Source organism: Mastacembelus armatus, chromosome 6 (genome assembly GCF_900324485.2).
Source record: "Mastacembelus armatus chromosome 6, fMasArm1.2, whole genome shotgun sequence".
NCBI lineage: Eukaryota > Metazoa > Chordata > Actinopteri > Synbranchiformes > Mastacembelidae > Mastacembelus > Mastacembelus armatus.
Genome location: NC_046638.1, coordinates 1,727,586 through 1,740,634, shown reverse-complemented (window position 1 = coordinate 1,740,634; position 13,049 = coordinate 1,727,586). Strand labels below are relative to the sequence as shown.

The window sequence follows — 13,049 nt, the reverse complement described above, 5'->3', positions numbered from 1 at the left end:
GCCATCTTCACCCACCGACCTAACTCAGCGTTTTTATGGCCCTTGAGGAGCTGCTGAGTTTGTGTGTTGATGTGGGATCAGGATCTTAAAGGTCGACTGGATTCAAGATCAACAGACTGACGCCAGGCTGTTTGCACAGCAGCCATGTTTTTATTGGAGGGCCCGACTTCTACTCTGAGCTGATGTGTAATACTATAAATGCTTTAAATGGATTTTAACTAGTTTTGTTTTATTTCCAGGTTTTAACTCTGTTTGTTTTGAGAATATTGTTCTACACTGGTTTTCTCACAGTCTTGGCCCCCAGCAAGTATAAACAGACTTGTGACCAGTGGTTATTACTGCTTCAGTCCACTGGTGGAGAGCACAGCTTTCTAAAATGCTATGCTAGTGTTAACATAGAAAAACAACCATAGACTGTGGTAAATAATTATTCATACTCTCATCCCAGTTTGTTAGTTTGAACATTTGAAGCAAACATATCTCTGTCTGAAAAACACACACACCTTTTCCTCCGGCTCTGTTTTCACATCTCAGCACAAGAAATGAAAGACATAAAAAAGAAAATGAGATCCGTATGAGCTTATTTGTAACTGTGGCTTTATTCTGCTAAACACGCTTCTGTGTTTGAAAGGACGAAGTGATGTGTTTCCCAGAGGGTTAATGATCAGTCTTAGAGAGGCAGAGCAGCAGCGGCCGAGACGGTTTGGATGTTTTTCCCATCAGAGCTTGTTTGGAGGTGAGACATTCAATCCCTCGTCAGTGTTTAGAGCTCGTTAATTGTTTGTTTGCAGTGGCTGTAAATGTTTAGCTGCTTTCCCTCCCAGCCTGTAATCAGATGATAAACAGCCAATCAGAGCTGCAAAGCCGGAAGTCAGACTCTGTTTATACAAGAGTTTAAAGGATCATTCGGCTCATTTTCTGTGTTAACAGTGTTTTATACTTGTGCTACACTCATCTCTGACATGGAGAGCTCATACACGCACAGCTGACTGTGACTGGTTGGTGACATTTTTAACAAACCTTCAGGTCTGGTGTTTGGTAGTGAAGGAACATGTCTCCCAGTGCAGCAGGGTGTGTCACGCATGTATTTTTATTCATTTCTGAACAACAAACTTCTGTGAAACAGACCAACAAGCTAATCAAAGAGGCTGCTGTTGTTTGGTCTCTGTAGGGGCAGTGCTGGAAAAACTGTTAAAATAGAAAAACACCGGATTGATCCTTTAAGATTCTGGGTTTGAACTAATCCAACCAGTGAACATAGTCCCCCATTAACTGCACTGTTTCCACCTGTTCGTGTAATATTTGCTAAAAGTACCGTGTCCAGCTGCTTTAGGAAATTGCAGAGCCTCTTATTTTTAAACTGGATATGAGGGAAGGGAAGTTAATAGTGATAGACAGGAGAACACACCAATGGTTCTGGGGTTTTCACTGGATTTCATGGCAATAAAACCAAACATAATTCAGGGTTAGACAGCTAAGGCCATACTGAAAGCTTCTGTGCTGATCATGTGTTTCATTTCTGAGAGGGAAATATGTCACTGACAGATTCAGTTTGAGAAAAACCAGCTTCACTATAGACGAACTGAACATCCGGAGCAGCTGCTGACACTGAACTAACCTGATTATGGTTATTAGGTGAAGTACTGGAGCTAACTGACGTCTGTGGTTTGTGAAATTACAGGTGTTTGGTTTCTGTGTATGTAAGACATAGGCTGATGAACCTCAGGAGTTTATTTTATAAAGCGGACACAGTATCTCAGAAAGTGAACCTTAAACGCAGCTGTGTAAAAACACAGATGGGTTTGTTTTTCTGAGGTACGTTTCATTAATGGCGTCATTTCTTCCCTTCTCAGGTTCGTGTGTAGACGAAGAAGAAGAAAACATCACAACATGAAAGTGAGAGGACTGTGCGTTGAGGATGCTGAGGCTGTTTACTTCCCCGGCTGTCAGTCTTCATAATCCAGTAATAACACCGACAGAGATCCTGTCAGAACAGTTCAGCCGACTCAGCTTCAGCTCTGCCACAGTCGCGTTTAGTCCTGAGGATTTTTGAAGGCCATGAAATCTGGTTCAGACATTCACTGTCAACAAAGGATGGATCCTCTCCTGGCTTCAGTGATCTTAGTGAAAGGTCCTAATAATAATAATACTAATAATGTCGGAATGGTTTAAAATTGACAGTATGTGGGTTTAAGGCAATTTTATTTACACAGCCGGTAATCTCAAACAAGACTTTTCATTCAGAGAAGCAGAAACTTCCTCAAGTTGTTTCTTCCTGATTAGCCTCCCTGCAGGTTTCTTCTTTGTTTGTTTTGATTCAAGTGTCTCACTCCTTCTCAGAGCTGAAGATCCTGTCAGGTCACTCCACACGGCTGCAGACGGCAGGCGGACGTCCAATCAGGCGTCTCAGTCGACCATCCGGACGGGTGAAGGATGAGCTGCAGCAGGACCGTCACCAAATTCGAGAATTGTGAGCAGGAACGTGTCAAACCTCACTATCAGAAGCTCAAAAACCACATGCACCTGTCAGGTAAGACGTGTATGATATTTTAATGTATCTGCAGTACGTTGGTTTCTTAATGATGAACTGATTCTAAAAGCTGAAGTGGGCAAAAGACATTTAGGAGAGAGGAGTGAGGTCTGGCTGTGATTCCCATTATTTCAAAAATAACTAGACCAGGAGTGGAAATTAATGTTCGTCGTGAGTGGACCTGACAGTTTCCACTCAGAGGAGCTAAAAACCACTATAAGCTGCTTAGCCGTGTTTTTCCTGGAGTAAATCTCCATTTTTAAAAGCGTATAAAATGTTCTTAGTCAGTGTGTGTTATTTCCAGAACGTCTTTAACGGTTCAGGTTCATCAGAAGGTGACAGCCCCTCACATTTATCCCAAGGCCCCAGCTCCAACACACCAGAATACTGGGCTCTTACCAGAATATCAGCTTTCTGAATTCACAGTGAGGTTGCCAGGTTTGGTCCTGTACCACTGAGCCTGAATAAAGACCAAACCTGAGCCCGTCAACTTGAGCTAACGTGTTCGTTCATGAGCTTTATACGTGTCGTTGACTGTGCCTTCAGGTCCTCATCTGAAGGAGCTCTGTGATCCTCCAGGTAGAGCAGATTAGTGATGATAAATCAATTGAATTGAATTGAGGTTGATGAAACTGAAGCTCCTGTTAAATCAGAGCTGACGACCTTAAACATTTGACTCAACAGTTCACTCAGCTTGACGTTTTTTCTCTTAAAGGGCATCAATCACAAACCCCAGCGACAACAGTCTCCTCCCTCGTCTCTTTACCCAGGATGGGGTTTGTCTCCCGGCTGTCCCTCCCTTTCCCGTGGGACGAACTGGGACTATTGTTAAGTTGTTTGTCATGTGACCACGTCTCGCCGCAGCTCGCTCAGACTCATTCGACTGACTGCGCTGTGGCCACCAAACTGCAGAGTCACTCAGCAGCCGGATGAAGTGCCGGCTGGGATGTCGGCCTCATTACAGTCATTATCCCGACTTTAACAAATGACTGAGCCTGTAAACTAGTGAACTTCCCTCTAAAGGCTGATTCAGTTATTGTTTTGTGATTTCTTTAGAAGACTATTTTGTCCTCTGGAATTACTGTGAAGGATTTTCAGCAAATATATCAAATCAGACAAACCAAGCCTTGCAGAGAAGTCAGGAGGAGTCAGTTGGTTTCGGCATCATAGTCGATCCTTAGACACTTTCCTCCAGAGCAGGGGTCAGCTCAACAAAGGGCCATTTTTACAGAGGGGTCCATATTACACCGGTGCAGTGAAAACACAGAGTAAAATCGGCTTATATAACAATCTCTGAGTGATGCCGTGCCTCCCGTTAGCTGGTAAAGGCTTACAGGGGTTTACGTCAATAGTAATTTGGTGAAAAGAAAAATGTTACATGCACAAAAAGATCTAATGGATCAGATATCCATGTGTATTTTTGTTTTTGGCTGAATAAAAGTGCTGCTGTTACATTAAAAGATCGATAAAGGAGAAAAAGGAGGGAGATGGAGGACGGACTCAGACGACTGGTAGACTCAAGTTATGTTTGGAGTTGAGGTGGGAGACGTTTCTTCATACTTTTAGTCTGTGACAGTGGCTCATCCCTAAGACACAGATGAAGTGAACTCAGCCAGTATCTATCTAATCTATCTATCTATGTGTCTATCTATTTCCACTACAATCAGGTTTCCTGGAGCAGCAGCTGCACATCTGTCTAACACGTAGCTTTTTCTGCAGACCTGTATGTGGTCTTCTGTATGTGGTCTCGGTTTCTACAGTATCAGACATTTGATAATCAGACAAAGTGCCAGGAATGTAATGACGCACAGACAGGAGAAATGGAGGGAAAGCAGGAGCAGGATGTCTCCCAGCAGGCTGTTCTGACGAGGGCGAGGCATAGGGAAGGCAGGCTGAGGCGGGGATGCGGGACTGAGCAGAGTCTGGGGCATCTCGCAGTAAACACCTGTCCAGCCCTGGTAACACTGGCAGGTGAACTTGTGCTTCATGTCCAGGATGTCGTGGTTGTTGAGGTGACCGCTGACGTGGAAACGTGGACCCCGAGCCCCTGGGTTGTGGTGGATGTGGAAGAACCGTGGGTTCAGGTGCAGGTAAGTGTCTGAGTCCAGGCTCTTGCGGACGCACCTGCCGTTCTTCTTGCACATCGCTTTGCTGCACAGCTTGGCAGCAGAAGTGACGTTGATCACATAATGTCCCAGTGGACCATCAATGTACTTCTTCACTGTTAGGCAGTTTCTCTGGAGGAGGCAGAAAACAAAAGACACTGTTCGTAAAGTTAAATGATTCAAATAGTGTTTGGTCTTGCTTTAATACACCAGCAGCTACAGGTCATCTCCTGCACATTACTAACCCCAGGACTTAAAGGGCCATGGAAATATTTAAGTCAAGTTAGAATAACATCACTTCCATCACTTCAGTTGTGTCATGTTAAGTTTGAAATGTAGTGTTGTAATTACTAGACATTTAATTTTCTCTGCCCCTACAGGATTTACAGTTGAATCTGCTGTAAACAGGCTGCTAAACAATCCACAGCCACCAACAGAGATTCTGACCACTTTCACATATAAATCAGACGCTTTTTCTTTATTTGATGTCATAGTTTGGGGAGAGACATATCTCTAATTTTGGAATTTGGAGAAGAATCATGGAAAGAATCATGACACAGCTTGTATTTAGCACAGTAAAACATCCTAAAGCCTTGTTTTATCCACAACCTAATGCTTTGTGGCTTGTTTACTGCAATGTATGCTGTAATGTTGGGCTAATCCTATAACGTAATAAACGTTCTGTTTTCTGTTGTTTTTTTGATCAGATTATATGTTAATTTAAACGTTTGTGGGTTGGGAACATTATTAAATTTAGTACTGAATCACTTTTTTAAACTTTTATTGTTCCTATTGGTAAATGTACACCAGGTTTGTGTACTTTAAATCAGTTCTAGCTCAATTACGACGATATTTTTTATTTGTTGTTCATTTTACTGTTACCTGCGATCGGGAATACTCTGACGAGCCCCACAGGACAACTCCTGATGCTCCTAAGGCGGCGCTCTCCCCAATGGTGTGAACCAGGTCACTCTGAAATAGAATGACGAGTAGTTTATCACAGCTGTTTGGTTGTTATTGGTCTGAATGAACCATCAAAGAACTCAAACCTGAAAACATACCTCTGAAAGAATCACAAAGGTGTAGGCATAGAAAGGTCTCGAGTAGACAAACACGGGCAAAGTGTAGTCCGTACGAGCAATCGACGCAATCCTCATGGCTTCTTTGACTCGGTAGTGAACGAACTTGACAGTGTTGGGGGAGGACTTGAGCTCGTAGTCCAGGTAGATGGACGGATAGAGGGCTGTGCTCTCCTTCCAGAGCCACATCAGGTGGTCATTGCGTAGGTGCTCAACGTTGGGGCATTCGCCGGTGTACCTTTGTGGGTGCTGCTTGTACCCGTAGTTGTAGCAGTCTGGGAACAAGTAAAAACCCCATAGCCCATCCGGCCTGCGACCTTCAGCCAGGGCCAAAGTTAAGTTCATAAAGGCCAGCCCAGCCCTCTCAAAACTTTCCTTTGCTTCCTTCTCCACCTTGCTCTCTGGCCAGTTTGGGTGAAGTTTCCGGGTCTGCTCCTTAGACTTGTTGCGGTAGATGTCCTTGGAGCCCCAATTTCGGACCCATTGAGGCCTCCAATTTTCCCAGTCAATGACCCCCAGACCTCGAAAATCCTTGTGGGGGATCAGCTTGTCGATGTCGGCCCGGGCCTTGATAAGATGTTTGGAGATGCTCTGGTTCTGCGGCAGTCCACCATTGATAGGGACCCCAGAGTTGGAGTAGTATGGGTAGTATCCCAGGTGGCTGTGGTAGAATATTGTAACATTTGGTCCGCTCAGAGTTTCGTTATGGTTTGCTATGATGTCAAAAACGCTGAGGTCCAGGTCCACCTTGAATCGAAGGCGACAGGACTCTGTAGGAGCGTTCCAGACTACAACAAAAGGCCGGTGAGGAATCAAGGGTGCCCGGGCTGGCTTCATCTGATCTCCGTGAGCTTGGAGCTTTACCCCAACAGTCACCGACAAAGCCAGCACCAGGAGATGGAGCCCCATCAGCACCATGGGCCCCAGTTCTTCATGGAGCAATTAGTGGTCCTACACAAGCAGAGGGAAGAAATGATGAAATTGTTTAGAGAGAAAATATACAGATTATGAGCTTCAGTGAACAGAGATAATCAGGCAGGCCTGTGAAAGGACGCATGAGGTATAATCACTGAAGAGAACGGTCCAAATTCCACAACACAATAAAACAGCAAGCTTCTCTGTTCTCTAGGGGAGCAGGACTGTGACATAAAGGACCTCAGAGCACCAGAGACGGTGTGAACAGGAAGATCAATCACAATAAGCTCTTTTCCACTTACTTTTCATCATTTGACAACCAGGAAGACTCTAACCAGAGACACTTTTCCCACAGTCAGAAGGTCCAACTGTGGGCTCTGTACTGGAGGACTGAATTCATACATTCTGACTGATCTGATCCATTAAAATCGATTATGATTTTTATTATTATTTTAATGCTCAGATATGAAGGTTTCATAGCTTCTTTGAGGGAAGTGGAGAAATGTATAATGTGGACATCATCCTCCATGTTATTGCCATAAAATATTGACAAGCGTGGATGAGATGTTTGCAGCTGTACTTGACTTGTCCCATAAATTAACATATTTCTTGAATCAACACAAAAAGTGAACTGATCCCAACAACCATCCTGTATATGCTCAGTTACACATGTAGTATATATATTCAAACACAAGCTCAGTTTCTTTATTGCTCTGCCGTTTGCTTTCTTTGCCATACTTCTGAAACTTTTCCCTGCAGCTCTTTATGTAAGAACCCCCTGAACCCTCCCCATTTAATTGCTCTTGGCGCCCCCTCATATGCAAGTACTTCATATTTCAGTTTTTCCAAAGACAGGGAAAAAACATTGTGACCCAGCTCTTGGGAAACATTGCCACTGAGGTTGCCTCCAAGGACGCCACAGAAAAAAATTCCATCATTCTCTTTGTAGGATTGAAACCAGAGGAAGGGGAGCAGGAAACCACCAGTGGGCTGAGGCTTCTCCGATCGTTTCAACCTTTCATTCATGTGCCGAAGCTCTTGCCTGAAGCTGATATTCTCTAATGGCTTTAATTCCACAAAAACTTTATGACTGCTGTAATCCTGGATCTGGATCAGTGAGTAAGCTGGAAGAGAAAATAGTAGAAGACGCAGGACGTTACTACGATCGGGAATACTACGTTACTGTCACAAAGAAATTGTTGCAATGAAATGGTTCCTTCCAACTTTTCCAAAAGTTATAGTTTATCAGAAAGTTTGCTCATGTCCAGCTTTTCTTCAGGCTGTGCCTCACACCAGTGTCACAATCATCCGAGCATGATGGTTTTTCTGGTGATGCTGATCCAAGACAAACAGAGTGTGGTGAAGCCACTCAGGCTGCCTTTCAAACCACAGAAAGGCCTGGAGCCTCTTGGAAACAGCATGACTCCAAACCAGAAGAAAGACCCCCCAAACACAAAGTCTAAGTCTAAACTGATGCGGGAGACTCAGTTTGATATTTTGTCTCAGACAGACACAATGAAATGTCAGAAAGAAGTTGTACAGATCGGATCCAGATGAGGACTAGGGGCAAACAGTCAGCTGAAAATACCAAACCAAACCTCAACCAAACTATATCATTAAATTCTTGTCTCCCAGGAGAAGAAAACTACTTTGGTGACTGCTTAACTTTTCATTGACATTTGTGTTGTTGAGTGAAAATGTTTGAGTAGGTAAATGGTCGTCATGGTTGTCAGTGGACGACCTGTACTGACTTTGGTGATCCTCTAACTTTTCACCAGCACCATTAAAAATGTCACTTTGTTCGTTGCTTTGGTTTATAAACCAAACACTAGTAAAGCTGACTATTAAGGCTGTGGTCAACATAATTTAAGTAGTGCAGTTTAAGTGCAATTGCACAATTATTAGATTTGCTGCATGAATGTTTTCCATCGGCTTCACCTTCTGTGAACTCTTGAGCAAAGATTCCAATGAAGGATGCTGTCATAGCTAATTTGCTCTGCTGAATCGTCCAGTTTTATTTATACTCCTGTAAGACTGAAGTCACTGGTCCATTGACATTTACATACTGTCTCTTTAGCTACTGAACAAATGTTGTTGTTTCAAAGCACTGCACAGTTACCAATCTGTATAGAGGACATTAAATTAAAAAAATAACCTTAATAGGTTCTAGATATCCTAAGGTAAAACACAAGATCTGGACAGACTGCTAACACTGATAGCATCGAGCTCTGCCTCACACCCAGTGGGAGAAACTGTATAGTGTGTATGCTAATCACACACAGTCCTTGGGAGTAACACTGTTATTACTGTGGGCAGTGTGTTAGTTAGCCACACATGCTAACATTTGCAGCTCACTTTAGAGCAGATAAACATATTGCAAATTCATTTCTTTTATTCATTTCCAACAGTGTAATCTGGAAAATATGAAGCCGGAGTTCACAGTTAATGATCCAGTCCAGCATTTGTGACTGTCATTATTCACACATCATGGAGGGTGTGTGTGTGTGTGTGTGTGTGCGTGTGTGTGTTGCTGCCAACATGTCCATAGATTTATATGTATGGAGTTACAAATCTATGTACAAGACAACATCCATAAATAGTAATTATTTTAATGACCCTCTGACCTTTCATCTAGCACCTATTCCACAATAATAAGGGTCCAAGAATAAATAAGTCGTCTGGATGTTGTCCTGTCCAGGGCTTTCATGTTGTGACTCTAAAACATTAAGTTTCCAAAGTTTGTGTCACACTTCTGCTTCTGCAAACCACAGATGAAATGTACAGTTTAGCCTTCAGCGTGCTTTAAACAAACAAACTACTCCATTTGAAGTTTTCGCACACACACCATGATTATATCTGGTTCATTACCGAGTTTCAGTGAAGTCTTGATTATGTTCACATGTGGTTTTCAGGCTGCGGGCTCTCTGTTGCACTTTCCAGATGCGATTTTATGGTTTTATTAACGCCAGCACTAAGAACCTTCTCCATTGCAACAACAACAAGACGCTGCTTTTTACATTTCACTTTCACAGCTTGGTCATCAAACCTGCCCATCCAGCCATCTGTCCTATCTATGTGGGACACAGTATCTGTTACTGGTCAGTTTGAAAACAAAAATCCAAAGACATAAATCAATAATTCAAAAGTCTCTGAAAAGTCAATCAAATATGGAAACTGCACACTGGAAGTTAAACCCAAATGGTCTGGATGTCAGTGCACAGCATCTGTAGCTTTCGCATCACAAACCCAGCAGTCATTTAACAGTTGTCCTGCAGTTCATAAACACTGAACACAACCAACAATACAATATTAGAGGAATTCTCCACTAGACACCCGACTTATCATTATCAAGTCGAACACTCAACAAATATTAATCCCTGACAGCTCATACTTGATCATGGAAATGCCTCTCGATCTCATTTGCAAAGCTCATTTTCTTTTTCAGGAAAAAACAGGTTTTAAACTCTTCCATCCAGAGCATAAAATAATGTTTTACCCAGAGATCACCAACATTACCAGAATGTTTTAATTATTTTTTTACTATTATTAGGGAGAGACAGACCTGTAAAGACCTGCAGGGCTACTGGTGTTAACTGTGACCAAATCTGCCCTTTATGGTTTAAGAAAGTACAGCATTTCAATAAGAGTCATTCACTAAAACCAGATTTAGGATAAACATACCTTCCTGTCCCTGCTGGTTTTGCTGAGGATCAGGGCCTCCTGTTGGATTATATCCTCGTCACTTGGTGTTTTAACATTAGATTGAGGAGTTGTCTTTCTGAAAAACTGCCGAATGGAATCTGTCCCCCCTCTCTGGGGTCCCCTAGATGTTTTTGGGGCAAGTGATGCCCCATTACTGTTATTCTGGCCCCTCCTTGTCTGTGCCCAACAGGACTCTCATTTACTGGACCGAACAGCAGTTGAAGCCCTGGACAGTAAAGAAGCTGCAGCACATTTTAATGTCTTAAGATTTGTCAGGAAATACAATTACCTGGGATGCAATTTAGGACTTTACCCACACAGTAGCAAACAAGTGTGTTCCCTGCCTAATGGAGGAAACCAGCCTCTCATTCCCTCAATACCCACCCACCTCACCTCTTTACGTTTCCCTCAGCAATTTAAATATACCTGTCCAGATCATATTCTGTGCTTTCATGCCTTTGTGGACTAGTTGTTCTTGGTCTCCTCGTAAACCTGTTTACGAACTTACCTGTAAACAAGCTGTCATGTTATTAATCCAAATCCCATCTGAATCCACTGTAGAGGTGGTTAGACATGCCTCCATGATACTGTAAATATAATAATGGATTATATTATATGCATTGATCTATATCTATCTGCTGCTGCTTTACTTGAGCCTAAATGTGCCTTACATTTTCTGTAACCTTGTGTGTTTTCAGGATTTTTAGCTGGGATTTGGTTCAACAAATATTTTCCATATGCTGTAGATTGTTATGGTCAAATTATGCTTAATTATTCCATACAGGATTTTGTCTGGCCATATTGGAAGTTAAGGCCTCGCTTGTCTGAACGGCCAAACTTGAAGGTGAAGTGAAAAGCAGGGCATCACAGAAAGAGGAAGGACACAATGTGCGGAGAATTTTGCACATTTCAGTGACGATAATAGCTGAAGGAAGGAAAAGAGAGTTTGAGAGAGAAAGACACACCTGGTTAGTTACTATGTTAAGTGGCTGCAATTGCTGGATTGTGTAATTTGTGAATGATCTGTTGGACAGGAAGCAGCACAGACAGTTAAACGTGATGTCTCCCATCGTGCTGTTCTGCTGTAGTTTTTATTGGATTAGACTGGCAGACTGAGAGGAAAGAGCCCAGGTTATGTCTGGGCCACAGGGGAGGATTCTGGGAAGGGAGCGTCATTACAGACGTCTATCGTGTTTTCTAAATTGTTTTTTCAACTGATTTGAATTTCAGTCCATTTTGGTGATGTGGAAGAAGTCCACAAATCCTTTACTGGACTAGAAACATCAAAATGACATAGAATAGTAGCACAATCCTTGAAAAATAAAACGTCTGCACCAAAATGTGATGTGTCTTTATGATAGTTTTTAAATGCTTTCATTAAAGTACAGATATTTGAATGACATTTTGGATTCATGCTTGTGGGTAATATATAGCTAGTGTGTGCAGCCCATCTGACTGACTGATTACATGGATGCTTTAACAGTTTAAGAATGAAACAAGTTATTATCATCGGTTTCATTTGTACCTACAGTCTCTTGGCTCCTCGTTCACTACGGGCCTCTTAAAGCTGTAATAACAGACAGATGGGGTTGTGAGGGAGCAGAGAGCAATTTAAGGCCACGTAATGAACAATATGAAACTAAACTATGAGAAGAATTAAAAGTAAAACTCACACAGAAGGTTGTTTTAACAACAAAAACAGTCAAATGCAAGAATGATTTTGTGTTGTTTGTTTGGGTGTCTTAGAATTATCCTAGAAACCTTGAATTTTCTTTTGGGGATTAATAAAGTTTGTCTCATCTCATCTCAAAGTTGTGATATTGACCAAACAATCTTTTGGCTGTTGGCTGTGACCAACATCCTCTAACTGTTGTTGGCACCACTTTTGGTCCAGCCGTTTAAATGGGCTCAGCTGAGGTTTGACCATGTTCCTGCTTCTTTTTCAGTCTGGGTGAAATCAGAGAAGTCGATTGTCTATCGCCATCTAGTGGCACCATCAGCGAAATACATTATTATCACACATTCTGTTATTTACACTGTGTAACTATGATTTTCTTTCTTTATATGTGACATTACAATAGTTATGAATGGACTCAAAGAAGGGAAACTGAGGTCCATCTCTGGACAGATGTTGGGAGAGGAAAACACACTATAAACAACAGTATACAACACCATAAACCGTGGGCAGCAGTAATAAAGATAGCTCTGGGTGAGATGTTAATGGTAGGGTTTGTGGTTCAGTGTCTGGCTCCTGTTATTGAGAAAGGCAATAAAGCCCAAGTTGCTCCCAACACATATGCTGAATAACTTTACTTTAAAACATTGGTGGAATATTTAAATTCTTTATGTACTCATGTATAAAAAAACATGCAAGTATAGTACAATGTAGAAGTGTCAAAGGTCAAATTACTTTTTCTGCAGGAAATGTGATAAATATTCTGTGAGATATGAAATTAAATTGATGCATCTGTACATAATTAGACAAAAAGTTCAAATCTGACAGAAGGACAGCTGGAGGACTTTTGGCAGAGGATCAGTTTTCCTCTATATTGATGAAATATTGGATGCAGATTTATGAAGCTGAGAAACACCTGAACAAAACAAGCCAGAGTCCAGATAATGATCATCAAATCCATCTGAATCTTGCAGTCTCTGTTCTGCCTCAGAAACCACCACCAACTCTTCTTCCTACTCCCTCCACCATCTGTTCATCATCCC

The 13,049-nt window shown here is 42.1% G+C and overlaps 1 protein-coding gene across 1 annotated transcript; it reads right to left on the bottom strand.

The window, feature by feature from the left end:
- Positions 1–4,284: 4,284 nt before the first annotated feature.
- On the bottom strand, positions 4,285–6,632 carry hyal6 (hyaluronoglucosaminidase 6). The gene is made up of 3 exons (XM_026311855.1): positions 5,697–6,632; positions 5,518–5,607; positions 4,285–4,767 (listed from the first exon to the last, which is right to left on the bottom strand). The coding sequence occupies exons 1-3, from the start codon at positions 6,630–6,632 to the stop codon at positions 4,285–4,287; spliced, it is 1,509 nt and encodes a 502-aa protein (XP_026167640.1).
- Between the last annotated feature and the right edge of the window lie 6,417 nt (positions 6,633–13,049).

Coding starts and splice junctions, on each gene's coding strand:
- hyal6 (XM_026311855.1), bottom strand. CDS start 6,632: ATGGTGCTGATGGGGCTCCATCTCCTGGTGCTGGCTTTGTCGGTGACT. Junction 5,608..5,696: donor CCTTTGTGATTCTTTCAGAG/GTATGTTTTCAG, acceptor ATTCTATTTCAG/AGTGACCTGGTTCACACCAT. Junction 4,768..5,517: donor CAGAGTATTCCCGATCGCAG/GTAACAGTAAAA, acceptor TGCCTCCTCCAG/AGAAACTGCCTAACAGTGAA.